This window comes from Erpetoichthys calabaricus, chromosome 18 (genome assembly GCF_900747795.2).
Source record: "Erpetoichthys calabaricus chromosome 18, fErpCal1.3, whole genome shotgun sequence".
Taxonomy (NCBI): Eukaryota; Metazoa; Chordata; class Cladistia; order Polypteriformes; family Polypteridae; genus Erpetoichthys; species Erpetoichthys calabaricus.
Genome location: NC_041411.2, coordinates 76,076,367 through 76,089,455, shown reverse-complemented (window position 1 = coordinate 76,089,455; position 13,089 = coordinate 76,076,367). Strand labels below are relative to the sequence as shown.

The window sequence follows — 13,089 nt, the reverse complement described above, 5'->3', positions numbered from 1 at the left end:
GAAGTCAATGAATCCACAATAAATCCTCGGGACACAGGTAGACAGAAGACAATCTGTCCAACAACGAATACAATCCAGGACACACAACTAATTACGGCTTAATCAACAGAAGGCAGTCTGACAGGTAAACGGAACACAAAATACAACAACAAAACACACTTCTCTCCCTTGGCCACCTGCCCTCCTTTTAAACTCCTTTGACCACCTTTGACCCCAACAGCCCCTGCAGGGACTGCTGGGAGATGCAGTTCTCGCTAATAGTAGCGTTGCTACAAGTTTACTATTACACTGTGTATTCTATGGTATAATTAACTATTTTGTTCTAAAAAAATATATATATATTTACATACAGTTCGTACGGTCTGGAACGGATTAATTGTATTTACATACAATCTTATGGGGAAATTTCGTATGGGTTGCGTCCAGAGTTTTGGAACGAATTACGGTTGTGACCAGAGGTACCACTGTATAGCTATAAGCTGCACTGTAGCTGAATGCACTGCTACAGGTACAAGAATCCCGAGTGCTCCAACTATTTGTATAAGTGCAATTTGAGAAAGGCCATCCCAACTGCAGCATGCATCCCATTTAATCTGATAATCCATTAATTAACTGATGAATTTGATTGACTATTTATAAAAGTAAATGCTCAGAGAAATGTATTCAATCATCACAATCCTGACAACACCAAAACAAAGCAGAATTATGAGCCCAAAGCATTAAGAAAGCTAGGCAGCGTCCCTGCACAGGCTTCTCAGGTTACATCACACAAGTGATGCATACTTTTGGCAGGCTGGCCATTACTGTCAGCGTGATACTCATCCTCACATGATTTTGTGAAGTGATAGGAAAACATGGAGGTTACATCTGATGGAAGATTTCCAACTATGCACTCAAGAGAAAAAAATATAAAAAGCGATTTGCTTGGTTATTTTAAAAGTGTTGAACTAACCTTAAAACAAACCTCCCTCCCCCCCAAAACACATTCATTTTCTAAAGCCCCACATTTAAACAACTACAGACATTTGCTGATTATAAGTAAAAACAGAAGGTGTCCCTGATAAAACTGCAAGAGACATCATCAGTTAAGGAAGTAAGAAGGTCTCAGGGTTTACACCTGAATCAAATGTTTCATCTTTTATGACCCTGTGGGAAAACATGCATCCAGAAACAGCGATTGAGTCTGCAGAATACCAGCATGGTCAGTTTACATGTCCATTATTATATTAAGGATGCACAATACACTTGTCATAAAAATGTAGCAGCACTTCTAGGGCAGATCATGGTGACACCTTATGACAGATCAAGATAGCACTGAAGACATTTTGGGAAGTTGCATTAAGAAATAAACTTGCATGATAAGGCCCACTCTTTGGTCTCTGTGAGGGCAGGTGATCAGGCCAATAAAATACTATCACACGTTGAACATGAGGAAGTGAAAGTAGGATGACATTTATGATGTTGATGATGGTTGTACTAAGGGTCTTGGCACCTGACTGGAAGGTTCCTGGAGGTTCACGTTAACAATACCATGGTTGTACTAGCAGTTTATGCATCGCACCATCACTAAGCTTGGGTCCATGCTAAAGACAGGTGACATCTTGTTGAATAGTAATGTCTCATGTTATGTGGGACTCCATGCCTCACGTCTGGACAAACTGGTGAGGAAGGCAAGCTCTATTGTTGGCATGGAGCTGGACAGTTTAACATCTGTGGCAGAGCAACGGGCGCTCAGCAGGCTCCTATCAATTATGAAGAATCCACTGCATCCAATTAATAGTATCATCTCCAGACAGAAGAGCAGCTTCAGCGACAGACTGCTGTCACTGTCCTGCTCCACTGACAGATTGAGGAGATCGTTCCTCCCCCAAACTATGCGACTCTTTAATTCCATCCGGGGGGGTAAACGTTAACATTTAACATTATACATAGTTATTGTCTGTTTTTCACCTGCATTATTATCATTCTTTAATTTAATATTATTTATTGTATCAATATGCTGCTGCTGAAGAATGTGAATTTCCCATTGGGATTAATAAAGTATCTATCTATCTATCTATCTATCTATCTGTTAGAGTGCTTGACACTGAACACAAAATATGAACTGCTGCCAGGCTTGAACACCCACAACAACAACGGACTGGCATTTCACAACCTTCAGTAATTAATCCTGCATAACTGACAATCGCTGTACAACTGGACATGACATGGAAAATGATGCAAACAAGACAGTTATTTGTTGAAAGGCGCGCCGACCCCAGAACTGAAGGTGTCAAGATTTACTGCTCCATTGCCAACAATAACATTGCCCAATTGTCACCTGTCCCATATTGTTATGGCTTTTTTCACCAATCCCACCCTCAAAAGCACAGAATGATATACTGAGGAGATCCCATCAACCACTCTTAGCAGCTTTTGTGACAGACTAGCATAGTAACATTTCCCAGAAGACTGAAAAAAGTCCACACGATGGACACTTTCTAGACATGCTAACCCCTTCATGTCTCAAAAGTTAAACTGGACATTCTATGGGGTTTATCTACAGTCCAGTCCACATGCTCCATGGAGCACAGGACAATATTTGGCTGGAAATGCCACTGACACTACTAAACAACTATTACAGCTCCATATCGCAGCACGTGAGTGTGTAGCTGCTTTACCTAATACAGTAGAACCTCTGGTCACGAACGTTTCCGAACACGTATAAAATTGTGTTACGATCAAAAAGTTCACATCTGTTCACGACCACATGCTCTGGTGGCGAACAAAAACACTGTCTGCCAGTTTCCCTTCCAGTTCGTACGCGCCAATGATTTCCCATTCTCCGCGGTCCTGGATCACAAGAAGGAGCTGACGACGGAGGAACTCGCTGAACTCCAGAAGGAGGAGCATAAGAAGTGATGCAATAAAAGCCGTCATGGAAAAACAGAATGAGTGCCAGGACTTGTTCGAGAAGAACCACCCTGACAAAGCGGTCGCAAACAGAGTGATCAACATGATGAACGACCATGTCGTCTCGCATTTCTGAAAAGTTTTAATGCGCAGGAAAAGGCAAGTCACATTAGACCGCTATTTCGTGAAGTCTGGTCCACCAACTAAATGGCTAAAAACACCAGAAACCCCTGAAATAGAAGAAATCACAAGAGAGAAAACACCTGAAGGAGAACGTCCCTCCGTCGCGGAGCCGGACTCTCTCTCAAAACTGAAACCTCCTCACTTCCTTGACGTCACAACTCGACTCATGCAAGGTTAGTTTTCTTGGTTGTTTAGGGTTAGTTTTTGTATAAATTAAGGATTTTTCAAACTTGATTTTTTTTCCCTGTACTTTAAAACTCATAAAAAAAACAGCGTTTACAGCGAGCGGTTCGTAAGGGTCTTGTACGAACTTGGTCTAACACGAACTCTTGCAATGTTAGTTTTCTGTTGTTCAAGGTTTTCTCAGTGTTATTCAATGTTTTTACATTTAGTTTACTATTACACTGTGCATTCTATGGTATAATTAACTATTTTGGTGATTAAAAAATCTTTAAAAAAAAATATATTTACTTGCAGTTCGTATGGTCTGGAACGGATTAGTTGTATTTACATACAATCTTATGGAGGCAATTAGTTCGGGTCGCGACCAAATCGGGTTGCAACCAGAGTTTTGGAACGAATTATGGTCGTGACCAGAGGTACCACTGTACTATGAATGCACTTTTACCCAATAAGATGTGTATGAGTGGAGCGTACAAGTAAACATTATCCAGCAATGAAACTGCCAAAATAGCAGAAAGAGGCCTTAACTCATTCAGGGCTGATGTCGACTTTTGACGAAATTCAGGGGTAGAGGACGGTAATCGGCTGTAAATGTTTTAGTTCGACTCTCTTTGCTAGAAGGAAAGTTAAGTAGTTTTCTTGATTTAACCTCGATTCCCTGCGTGAATATCGAAGAGCATACAACCACTAAAATGGCATCGACATCTGGTGAGAGACTATAGCGAATGAGCAAATTAAAATACTCCATGGACGTTTTACGTATTATGGCTGACTTTTCGGACTTGGAATTTGATGCAAGTGATCAGGATAGGTATCAAAAACGAAAGTGAGGTACCAGCATTAGCTGATCGGTCCCCAGCTGATCGTGGTGCTAAACACGTTTGTTTGCCTGGGAGGACCACCACTTATGATGATGACAAGAGGTACAAACCATATTGCATCACACTGTGACTGCCACCGCTGCCCACCTGCTATGCGAAGACAGCCTGCCCACCGTGCAGTCCTGCTGGCCACTGAGGTGCCCCCGCACAGCGACTGCTGCCAGAAATGCCAAATGTGCCAACAGCAGCCACAGCACGTAGCAACAGACGTTTTAAGTTGGTTTATGTGTGAAACCATTGCTTTGTGTGCTTTTCAGAAAACTGAGTTTTTGGAAAAAATACCAAGCCCTCAAAGAGTTAATTTGGCAGGATCTGGGAGATATCATGTATGCGCCAAAAAAAAAAAAAAAATTAAAAAAAAAACAAAGGTTTACAGAAATGTCAGAGCTTCCTCTGAAGACTATCCGAACAATCTTTTTTACAATATGGTTGGAAATGTCATGATGGTGGTGTCAGATTAATAGCGGTGTCACTTTGTAATTAACAAGGCCTGCTTGGGTGCACCTGCTGGCAAACTAGAGAGAGAGAGAGATGCCAGCTCACTGCACAGTGTGGACACTAACAAACAAAAAGCAAAATACCGTACCACTTTTTAATAACCACAAGATAAAGCTTTGTGAACGGACTTAAGACACGCTTACACCTTACTTCAGCTTTCATTTGCTTATTCATTCATTTCAACACTTCCAACACAGCCAAGATGGTATACAGGGATGAAAAGTGCTGTCACCAAAAACATTTCTCAGTGCCTGAGACACAAGGCTGCATCTGCAAGGTCACCAAGTCCTCGAACACACCCCATCATTTATCAGTTTTTCAAAATGCTTCTGTCCTATCTCAGGGTCCTAAGAAAAGTGAATTCTGTCTGTCTGCAAAGCAGGACATCCACTAACTGGAGAAGAAATTTAGAACACGGTTAACACATTCTGAGCACAAGAACATTCTCATATCCACCTAATCCAAATCAGTATCACTTTAAAGGGGCAACACCGAGTGCAAGGCGGGAAATAGCCCTGGACTGGGTTCCAGTCTTCTTCTCACTGAGCTCACTCACACCGACTCAGACTTGGTGCCAATTTGGAATCCCCAATTAACTTAACCTGCATGCCCTTGAGTGTTTTGGAGGAAAGCATGGGTAGACGTGGGAAGAATGTGAAAATTCTACATGGGCGTGAGATCAGAAGCTAAGAAATTGGATCCTTGAGGTTGCCTCAAGATGCTATCACTTAAAAACAATTACAGAAATTTTATTGTTTTACACGCCAGCATCTCAAGACTGTGAAAGAGAATAAAACTACATTATAAGCAGCTCTACCTACCGGTCATTCCTCCAGAGGACCATGTGGTATCATCAGCTAGAATCTCTGCATGTCTCACTGATATTGCAACCTAGGTGATGGAACACCTTCTCAAGCACAACCTGGTGAGTTATCCCAGTTTGTTCATCTATTCCACACCCCATCACTGCTCAGATTATGAGCATGCGCTGACACGGCACCCACCACATGACAAACCAACTCAGGATCCCAGATTAGGACCCAAGTGCAGCCATGCAACAGGTGACACCTCAGCACCACACTAGTTCAGATGGAATGGAACAGTGGAAGGTTTTATATGGTGGCTGGAGTGCCAATTCTGCCACCAACCCCCAGGTTTTTCCCTACTGGATGCAGATTAACGTCATACCCAGGACAAAGCAATCGCAGGTTAAGGGACTTGCTCAAGAGCCCAATGAAGTAGAGATACTTTTGGCGTTTACGGGATCTGAACCGGCAACCTTCAGATTACCAGTGCAGATCCCTACCTCAGAGCCACCACTCTACCTCCCTTAACTGCTCAGCTTGGCTCATAATTGCTAACACCCGCTAAGTCTGTACACAAAAATGGAGTGGTGATGGATGACCGTCTGTCCTTCACTGACCATGCCACAACGGTGTCAAACTCTTGCAGATATGGAAGATCATTCCATATCTGACATAGTATGCAGTACAAAACCTAGTCCAGGCTTTGGACTTGTCATGTCCGGACTGCTGCAGTTCTCTGCTGGCATAAGCACCAACAATGTGTCATCACACCACTGCAGAAGATTCAAAATGCAGAGGCATATCTGGTATTCAATCAGCTGAGGTGGGCAAATGTCACTCCTCTTTTCAGATCACTATATTTGGCTTCCTGTAGAAGAAAACATTAAGATCAAAAGCTTGATGCTCGAGTACGGTAGTCAACAGGTCAGCTCTCATATATACAAATATATATATATATATATATATGGAGACACTTATGAGGCCCTACGATCCCTTCTCGACCACTCAGGTCTGCTGATGCCACGAAATCTCAAACCAGACTCTTTCCAAAGGGAGCTCCTAGCTGATAGAACATGCTGCTCACCTTCCTTTGAAATTTTGACTCCCTCAATGTGTTGAAGAACCATTTGAAGACTCCCTTGTTTAGTGAATTTCTGTCTAACTGGACTGTAACTCACTTGTATTTTATTACTTGTGATGGTCAATTCTGTACCCCTGTCCTATCACACTCGTTCCCAATCAGTACTCCAGACTTATGTTTACTCGATTATGTTGGCTTCTTCTGTAAGCAGCCTTGGACAAAAGCATCTGCTAAGCAAATAAGCATAAATGTGCATGAAAACGATCACAAAATATCATCTAGGCCTAAGAACTATGAAGAAGAAACGCAAGCATCCATTAACATTGTGCCACAATACAAATGACCACACTCAGGCTCTTCTTGGAACCAAGCATTAAATCATCAGTGAGGCAACCACTGCCATCTTATCTTTCATCAGGCATTCAGTTAAAATAGAAAGGTCACAACCAGCATGTCTTTGTTGCCAAAGTGACATCTGTCTCTAAATCCATTAGGACATCATGTTTCTTGCACAACACGCTGAGAAGACTCTTGTATCCAAATAGAGTCTTGTGAAAAAGTAAGTACATCCCATGGAAAATATTAACTTTTTTCCACATACTCGAACAAGCAAACATTATGTGTATGTGTACATGCATGTTTTTATTTATTTTATTATCTGTACAGTGTCCTTGGCTGTTTAGAAAAGCACCTTGAAATAAAATGTATTATTACTAGTAGGGGGCTTTGCTTGCAAACCCCTTTCTCCACCCCATCCCCGTCAAGCGCTATGCGCCATTGTGAAAAGGGGGGGCTGAACGCACCCCAAGGAGACATGGCTGAAACCCCTCTTTAACGGTAATACAATGGGAATCAAATAACAGTTTGTTTTTTTTTTACCTCTTCTTTGCTCAATCAGCTGCTGGCTTGCTGTGGCTGCCATGTCACGTGATCTGCACTTCGCATGCTTATCCCTTACACCGAATGGTAGACGCCATTGTCAAAAGGGGGGCTGAACGCACCCCAAGGAGATGCATTCACTCCTCCGAAACCCCTCTTTAACGGTGATACAATGGGAATCAAATAACAGTTGGTTTTTTTTCCCTCCTCTTTGCTCGATCAGCTGCTGGCTTGCTGCTGCTCCCATGCTGCGTGATCTGCATTTCGTGTGGCGCTTCGAACATTTTAAAGTCACTGCCTTGTCTCTCTTCTCCCCCAGACATCCTCAAACACTATTCAATCTCTTTCCGCTGTTCCATTATTTTCCGTTTCTTTGCGCTGTGATCTTTACTCTCATTTTTTTTTTTTTTGAGACTTTCAAATTTTCCTACTTTCATTATCTCTAACCTGCTCTGCATGTGCATCACTGGACTTGCTTCCAGAGGTTGTAAGTATGACATATCTTGCAGGACGTGAAAGTGTCCGTCTCTCTTCAAAAGATCATGTCTCGTCGCCGGAAAAAAGTCTCGTTCCAAGTTTGTTTTTTTTTTTTTTTTATAATAGATTTGATTTTCATGCAGACACTGTCTACAGATAATGGTAGAATACTTGAATAAAAACAGAAGGAACATTTGCTTTTATAAAACGCTTCCTTTAACTTCACCTGTTTGTTGTCTGGTGCAAATCTTGTAATCTATATTTAGCCAACTCCCTATTGTCCAAATGACTTAAAATTTTGCACACTTACTTCCAATGACAATACATGAATCAATAATCAATTTCACTAATTGATCAATTAATCATATTAAAGGAAGTGTTAAAATATTGATTACAAAATTATACTAAAACAAACCCAAGACTAAAAAGTTGAAAATACAGTGGTACCTCTGGTCACGACCGTAATTCGTTCCAAAACTCTGGACGCAACCCGATTTGGTCGCGACCCGAACGTAATTTCCCCATAAGATTGTATGTAAATACAATTAATCCGTTTCAGACCGTATGAACTGTATGTAAATATATATTTTTTAAGCACAAAAATAGTTAATCATACTATAGAATGCACAGTTTAGTAGTAAACTAAATGTAAAAACATTGAATAACACTGAGAAAGCTAACATTGTAAGAGTTGGCGTTAGTGTTTACAGCGAGCGGTTCGTAAGGGTCTTTTTTTTTTTTTTTTTTTTTGAGTTTTAAGCACTGGGAAAAAAAATTAAATGCCACTTCTCTTGCGAAACTTTTCACACCATCCTCTACTGGCTTTAAATTCCTCACCTTTGCCACTCGAAGGAGGATTTTTTTTTTCAGCAAATCGCCATGAATCTTCCTGGCTTTCTCGCGTACGATCGCCTCGCTTACGCTATCCCCTGCAAGTTCCTTCTCGTTCAACCACACTAGCAACAGTTTTTCCACCTCTTCCAGCACTTGAGGCCTCTGCTTGGTTAACATTGTAACTCCTTTTGCAACATGAGCTGTTTTGTTAGGCCCTGAATACGCAAACAAAAGAAAATGGGAAACGGAGAATGGTAAAACATTGGCGCTTATGAACATGCGTAGGGAAACTGGCCGCCAGTGTTTTTGTTCGCCACCAGAGCGTGTGGTCGTGAACAGATGCCAAATTTTGGCAAACTTTTTGATCGTAACCCCATTTGTACGTGTTCGGTAACGATCGTGACCAGAGGTTCTACTGTAATATATATATATATATATATATATATATATATATAAATAAAAAAAACGCTTATATTAAGTTAAAAAGTATACTAAAAAGTAAAAAATAAGTCTCTCATACATCACTCGTAAAATAAAAGCATGGGTGCTTTTCATCAATCAATAAAATATTAGCAATACTTTTTAACTTAATATAAGCGTGGCTTTTAAAAAGTATTATTAATCACACATTCACCAAAAATGTAATGGTCTACTGGAGGGAAAATTTCTCCCTTGTCTTCCGAAAGCTGGTGTTGCTCCGATAAGCAGGAATGACTTCTTGTAGGTATTTTGCATTCTGACATCAACTCCGAGAAATGTGTGACCGCTCCTCTACGCAAAATTCCTTCAGTTGCAAGATGTTTGTAAGTTTTCCTGCACGCACTACCCATTTCAAATCCCCTCCACCCCTTACAACATTTCAAACGGATTCAAATCAGGACTCTGTCTACGCCAATCCATAACCCTCCATATTTTCTCTTTAAGCCATTCCCTGGTGGATTTGCTGGTGTGCTTTGTATCATTCTATAGACCTTGAGTAAGACCCCTGAACCTGCAATTGCTTCATCCTGGGTTTGACGTTAATCTGCATTCAGCCCTGTAACTAACAGGGAGAACTTGAGGGTTGGTTGGCAGGATTGGCACTGTAGCCACTGTACAAATAAACAAAAACCTTACATTGTTCCAGTGTGGTGCTGAGGTGTCACCCCGCTGTACTCGGGTCCCAATCCAGGTGGTTCGTTGTGCGGTGGGCGTGGCATCAACCCCACTCCCTCTCTTTGAAATGGACATTTCCGGTTCAACTTCAACTTTTGGGCAGGTGGCCTCACATTCCCCTCAATTACGCTTTGATATGGTTCACAATTCAAAAGTTGACTTGATAACAACAATCTTCTCAGGCCCTAAGGCAGTTAAAAATAAAAACAAAACCAGAACATTTCCTCCACTTTTCTTCACAGTTGGCATGAGGTTCTTCGCCTGAAATGCCACCCTCAATTTGCACCAAACATGTCTACTGTTACTGTGCTTAAACAGCTCTGTCTTTGATTCATTAAGTAGGCAGACACAACTGTCCAGTGCAGAGGTGAACAGTATTTATTAAAGAACAAAGAATTAAAAGTGTGCAGAGGGCCTGGTCTTTGCCTAGATGTTGAGTGACAAACTAATCTTCCTCTGCTATACTTTTGAGACAGCAAAGGCTTTTTTCCTGGCACACCTCACTGGCAGGTCACATTTGTGCAATCTCTTAATTGTACACACATGCAACTTTGACACCAACGACTCCAAGAGAGTTTCCTGCAGATCCCACAATGAAATTTTGGGGTTTCTTGGAAACTTCTTTTTGTATCAAAACAGTGAGCTCTTGGGATAGAATTTGCTGGGCTGGACAGTCCTGAACAAATTAGCAGTCATTTGAAATCTACGCCACTTGTGGTTGGTTTTCCTTAAGAGTGGAATGATTGATGTCAAATAATTTGTTCATCTTCTTAAATCCCCTGCTAGAGTCATTGGCATCCACAATCTTCTTTCTGAGGGCCTTCAGGAGAGCTTCTTTAGATCTTGGCATGATGACTGCACACATGTCAGCAGCAAACAGAACGTCAGACCCAAGATATCTGTGGTTTAAATATGATGGGGGTCCACCTGCCTACTCCCAAAGGAGAAACTAATCATTGGTACCTTATCTCAAACACCTGACTCTAATAATGATGGCTTTGAAGTCATGATAAATGTTTAAAGTGTGGACTTAATTTTTTTAACGACACCAATATGCATGCTTGTTAACATATATTACATGATGATAAAGACTACAGCATATCAATTTGATGAGTCACTTGTTCAAGTATATCTAATTTACCTGTAGGCACGGTTAATAAAATACGTTGAAAAAGTCAACAGTCTCCATGTGATGTACTTATTTTTTCACATGACTGAAAGCACAAGAAGTGCTCGTGCCATCCATTAAAAGCTCAGCAAACTGCCAATGCCCACCAGTGATATTGGTGGAGACTCTGTGGCAGCTCCTGTTCTGTGTTTAATCACGAGGCCTTTGTAGTTTGTACTTCATCCGCCTGGAGAGGTAAATCCTTTCCGCTGTTGATTTAGCTTTCCTCTTTCACCCCGACCCATCCTTACACACCTGGCTCATCGCTTCCCGGTTGTTTGCCCCCCCTTAGAGTGGCTGTTACAAGATGAAGCACCTGTTGCTGGCGTGACCCGTCGGGACCGCACGATTCCCTCCTCATCTTCCGGGCCTATATGCCCCACTTCCTCCGTTTAACTCCATTCCCCGAGCCGCGGTTCCCCAATACTCTCGAGTCAGAACGTCACACAAAGGCGGTGGCGAGACTCTGCAGACGGCTTTGGGGCACGAATTGACTGAACGGGAGACTCGAGGGTCCATCAGTCGGACCGCCTCGAGCCCACACGGATGGCTGCTCACCGCCGTCTCCCTAGACAACACAGTCGACGCGTGGCTTTCACCCCGGAACGCGTACAGCACCGCTGGCCAAAAGTGAGACATTAACGTGATGAAAGCATTTAAAAAGAAAAACTTACCGCTATGACATTGACAAAGGTGGTCTTCCCCGAATACTGTAGCCCCACCAGCGTCAGCTCCATCTCCTCCTTCCAGAACAGGGATTTGAACCAGTCCAGCAGCCTGTTTATTAAGGCCAGCATCTTGACAGCGGCCGAAAGAAAAACGGGCGACACAAAAGAAAACCAAAAAGAAAATAAAGACAAGATGAGAGATTCGGCTGGGAAACAGCACGGCTCACTCGGGTCTCCTCGGAATCGGCCCCGAGTGCCAAGAGTCTACCGGAAGTGCGCCCTGTCATATGACTCCCAACGTGAGGAGAACCACAGGCGCAGTTCGCCTTGCGACCCCTGCTGGCGAATGAGGCAAGTGCTGACAAAGATACGGGAAGAGTAGAAACCGGAGAGCCACTGACTTCGGCAAACTTCGGCACAAGACGAACTCATTAAATATTAAAAGAGGGTAAAAAAAAAAAAAAAAAAAAAGTCGAGAGGTTAGCAAGAGACTCCCGGGAGGCTCAATAATATAATAATAATAATAATTGTGAATTTCCCATTGGGATTAATAAAGTATCTATCTATCTATCTATCTATCTATCTATCTATCTATCTATCTATCTATCTATCTATCTAATATTTATATAATATATTATATAATATAATATTTTATACAAATACACAGGTATGAGTTTTTGTCTTGGTTTTCAGTTTTTCCTCCAATACCATCAAAAACATATATGTTATGTTAATTATCAAGTCTAAAATTTGCTGTGTGAGTGCAATTGGTTGTTTGTGTAAGTGTGCACTGCAGTGGGCTGGCAGCCTATCCAGTGTGTACAGTTAGGTCCATAAATATTTGGACAGAGACAACTTTTTCTAATTTTGGTTCTGTACATTACCACAATGAATTTGAAATGAAACAACTCAGATGCAGTTGAAGTGCAGACTTTCAGCTTTAATTCAGTGGGGTGAACAAAACGATTGTATAAAAATGTGAGGCAACTAAAGCATTTTTGTAACACAATCCCTTCATTTCAGGGGCTCAAAAGTAATTGGACAAATGAAATAACTGGAAATAAAATGTTCATTTCTAATACTTGGTTGAAAACCCTTTGCTGGCAATGACAGCCTGAAGTCTTGAACTCATGGACATCACCAGATGTTGGGTTTCCTCCTTTTTAATGCTCTGCCAGTACTTTACTGCAGCGGCTTTCAGTTGCTGTTTGTTTGTGGGCCTTTCTGTCTGAAGTTTAGTCTTCAACAAGTGAAATGCCTGCTCAGTTGGGTTAAGATCAGGTGACTGACTTGGCCATTCAAGAATTTTCCACTTCTTTGCGTTAATAAACTCTTGGGTTGCTTTGGCTGTATGTTTTGGGTCATTGACCATCTGTATCATGAA

The 13,089-nt window shown here is 41.7% G+C and overlaps 1 protein-coding gene across 1 annotated transcript in view; it reads right to left on the bottom strand.

Moving 5' to 3' along the window:
- Window positions 1–12,008, bottom strand: part of arl8ba (ADP-ribosylation factor-like 8Ba) — a 70,538-nt gene extending 58,530 nt beyond the window's left edge. The window contains exon 1 of the mRNA XM_028824524.2: window positions 11,712–12,008. Coding sequence (XP_028680357.1) covers window positions 11,712–11,834 — 123 coding nt within the window. The 5' untranslated portion in view covers window positions 11,835–12,008. The remainder of the gene's footprint in view (window positions 1–11,711) is intronic.
- Window positions 12,009–13,089: the final 1,081 nt, after the last annotated feature.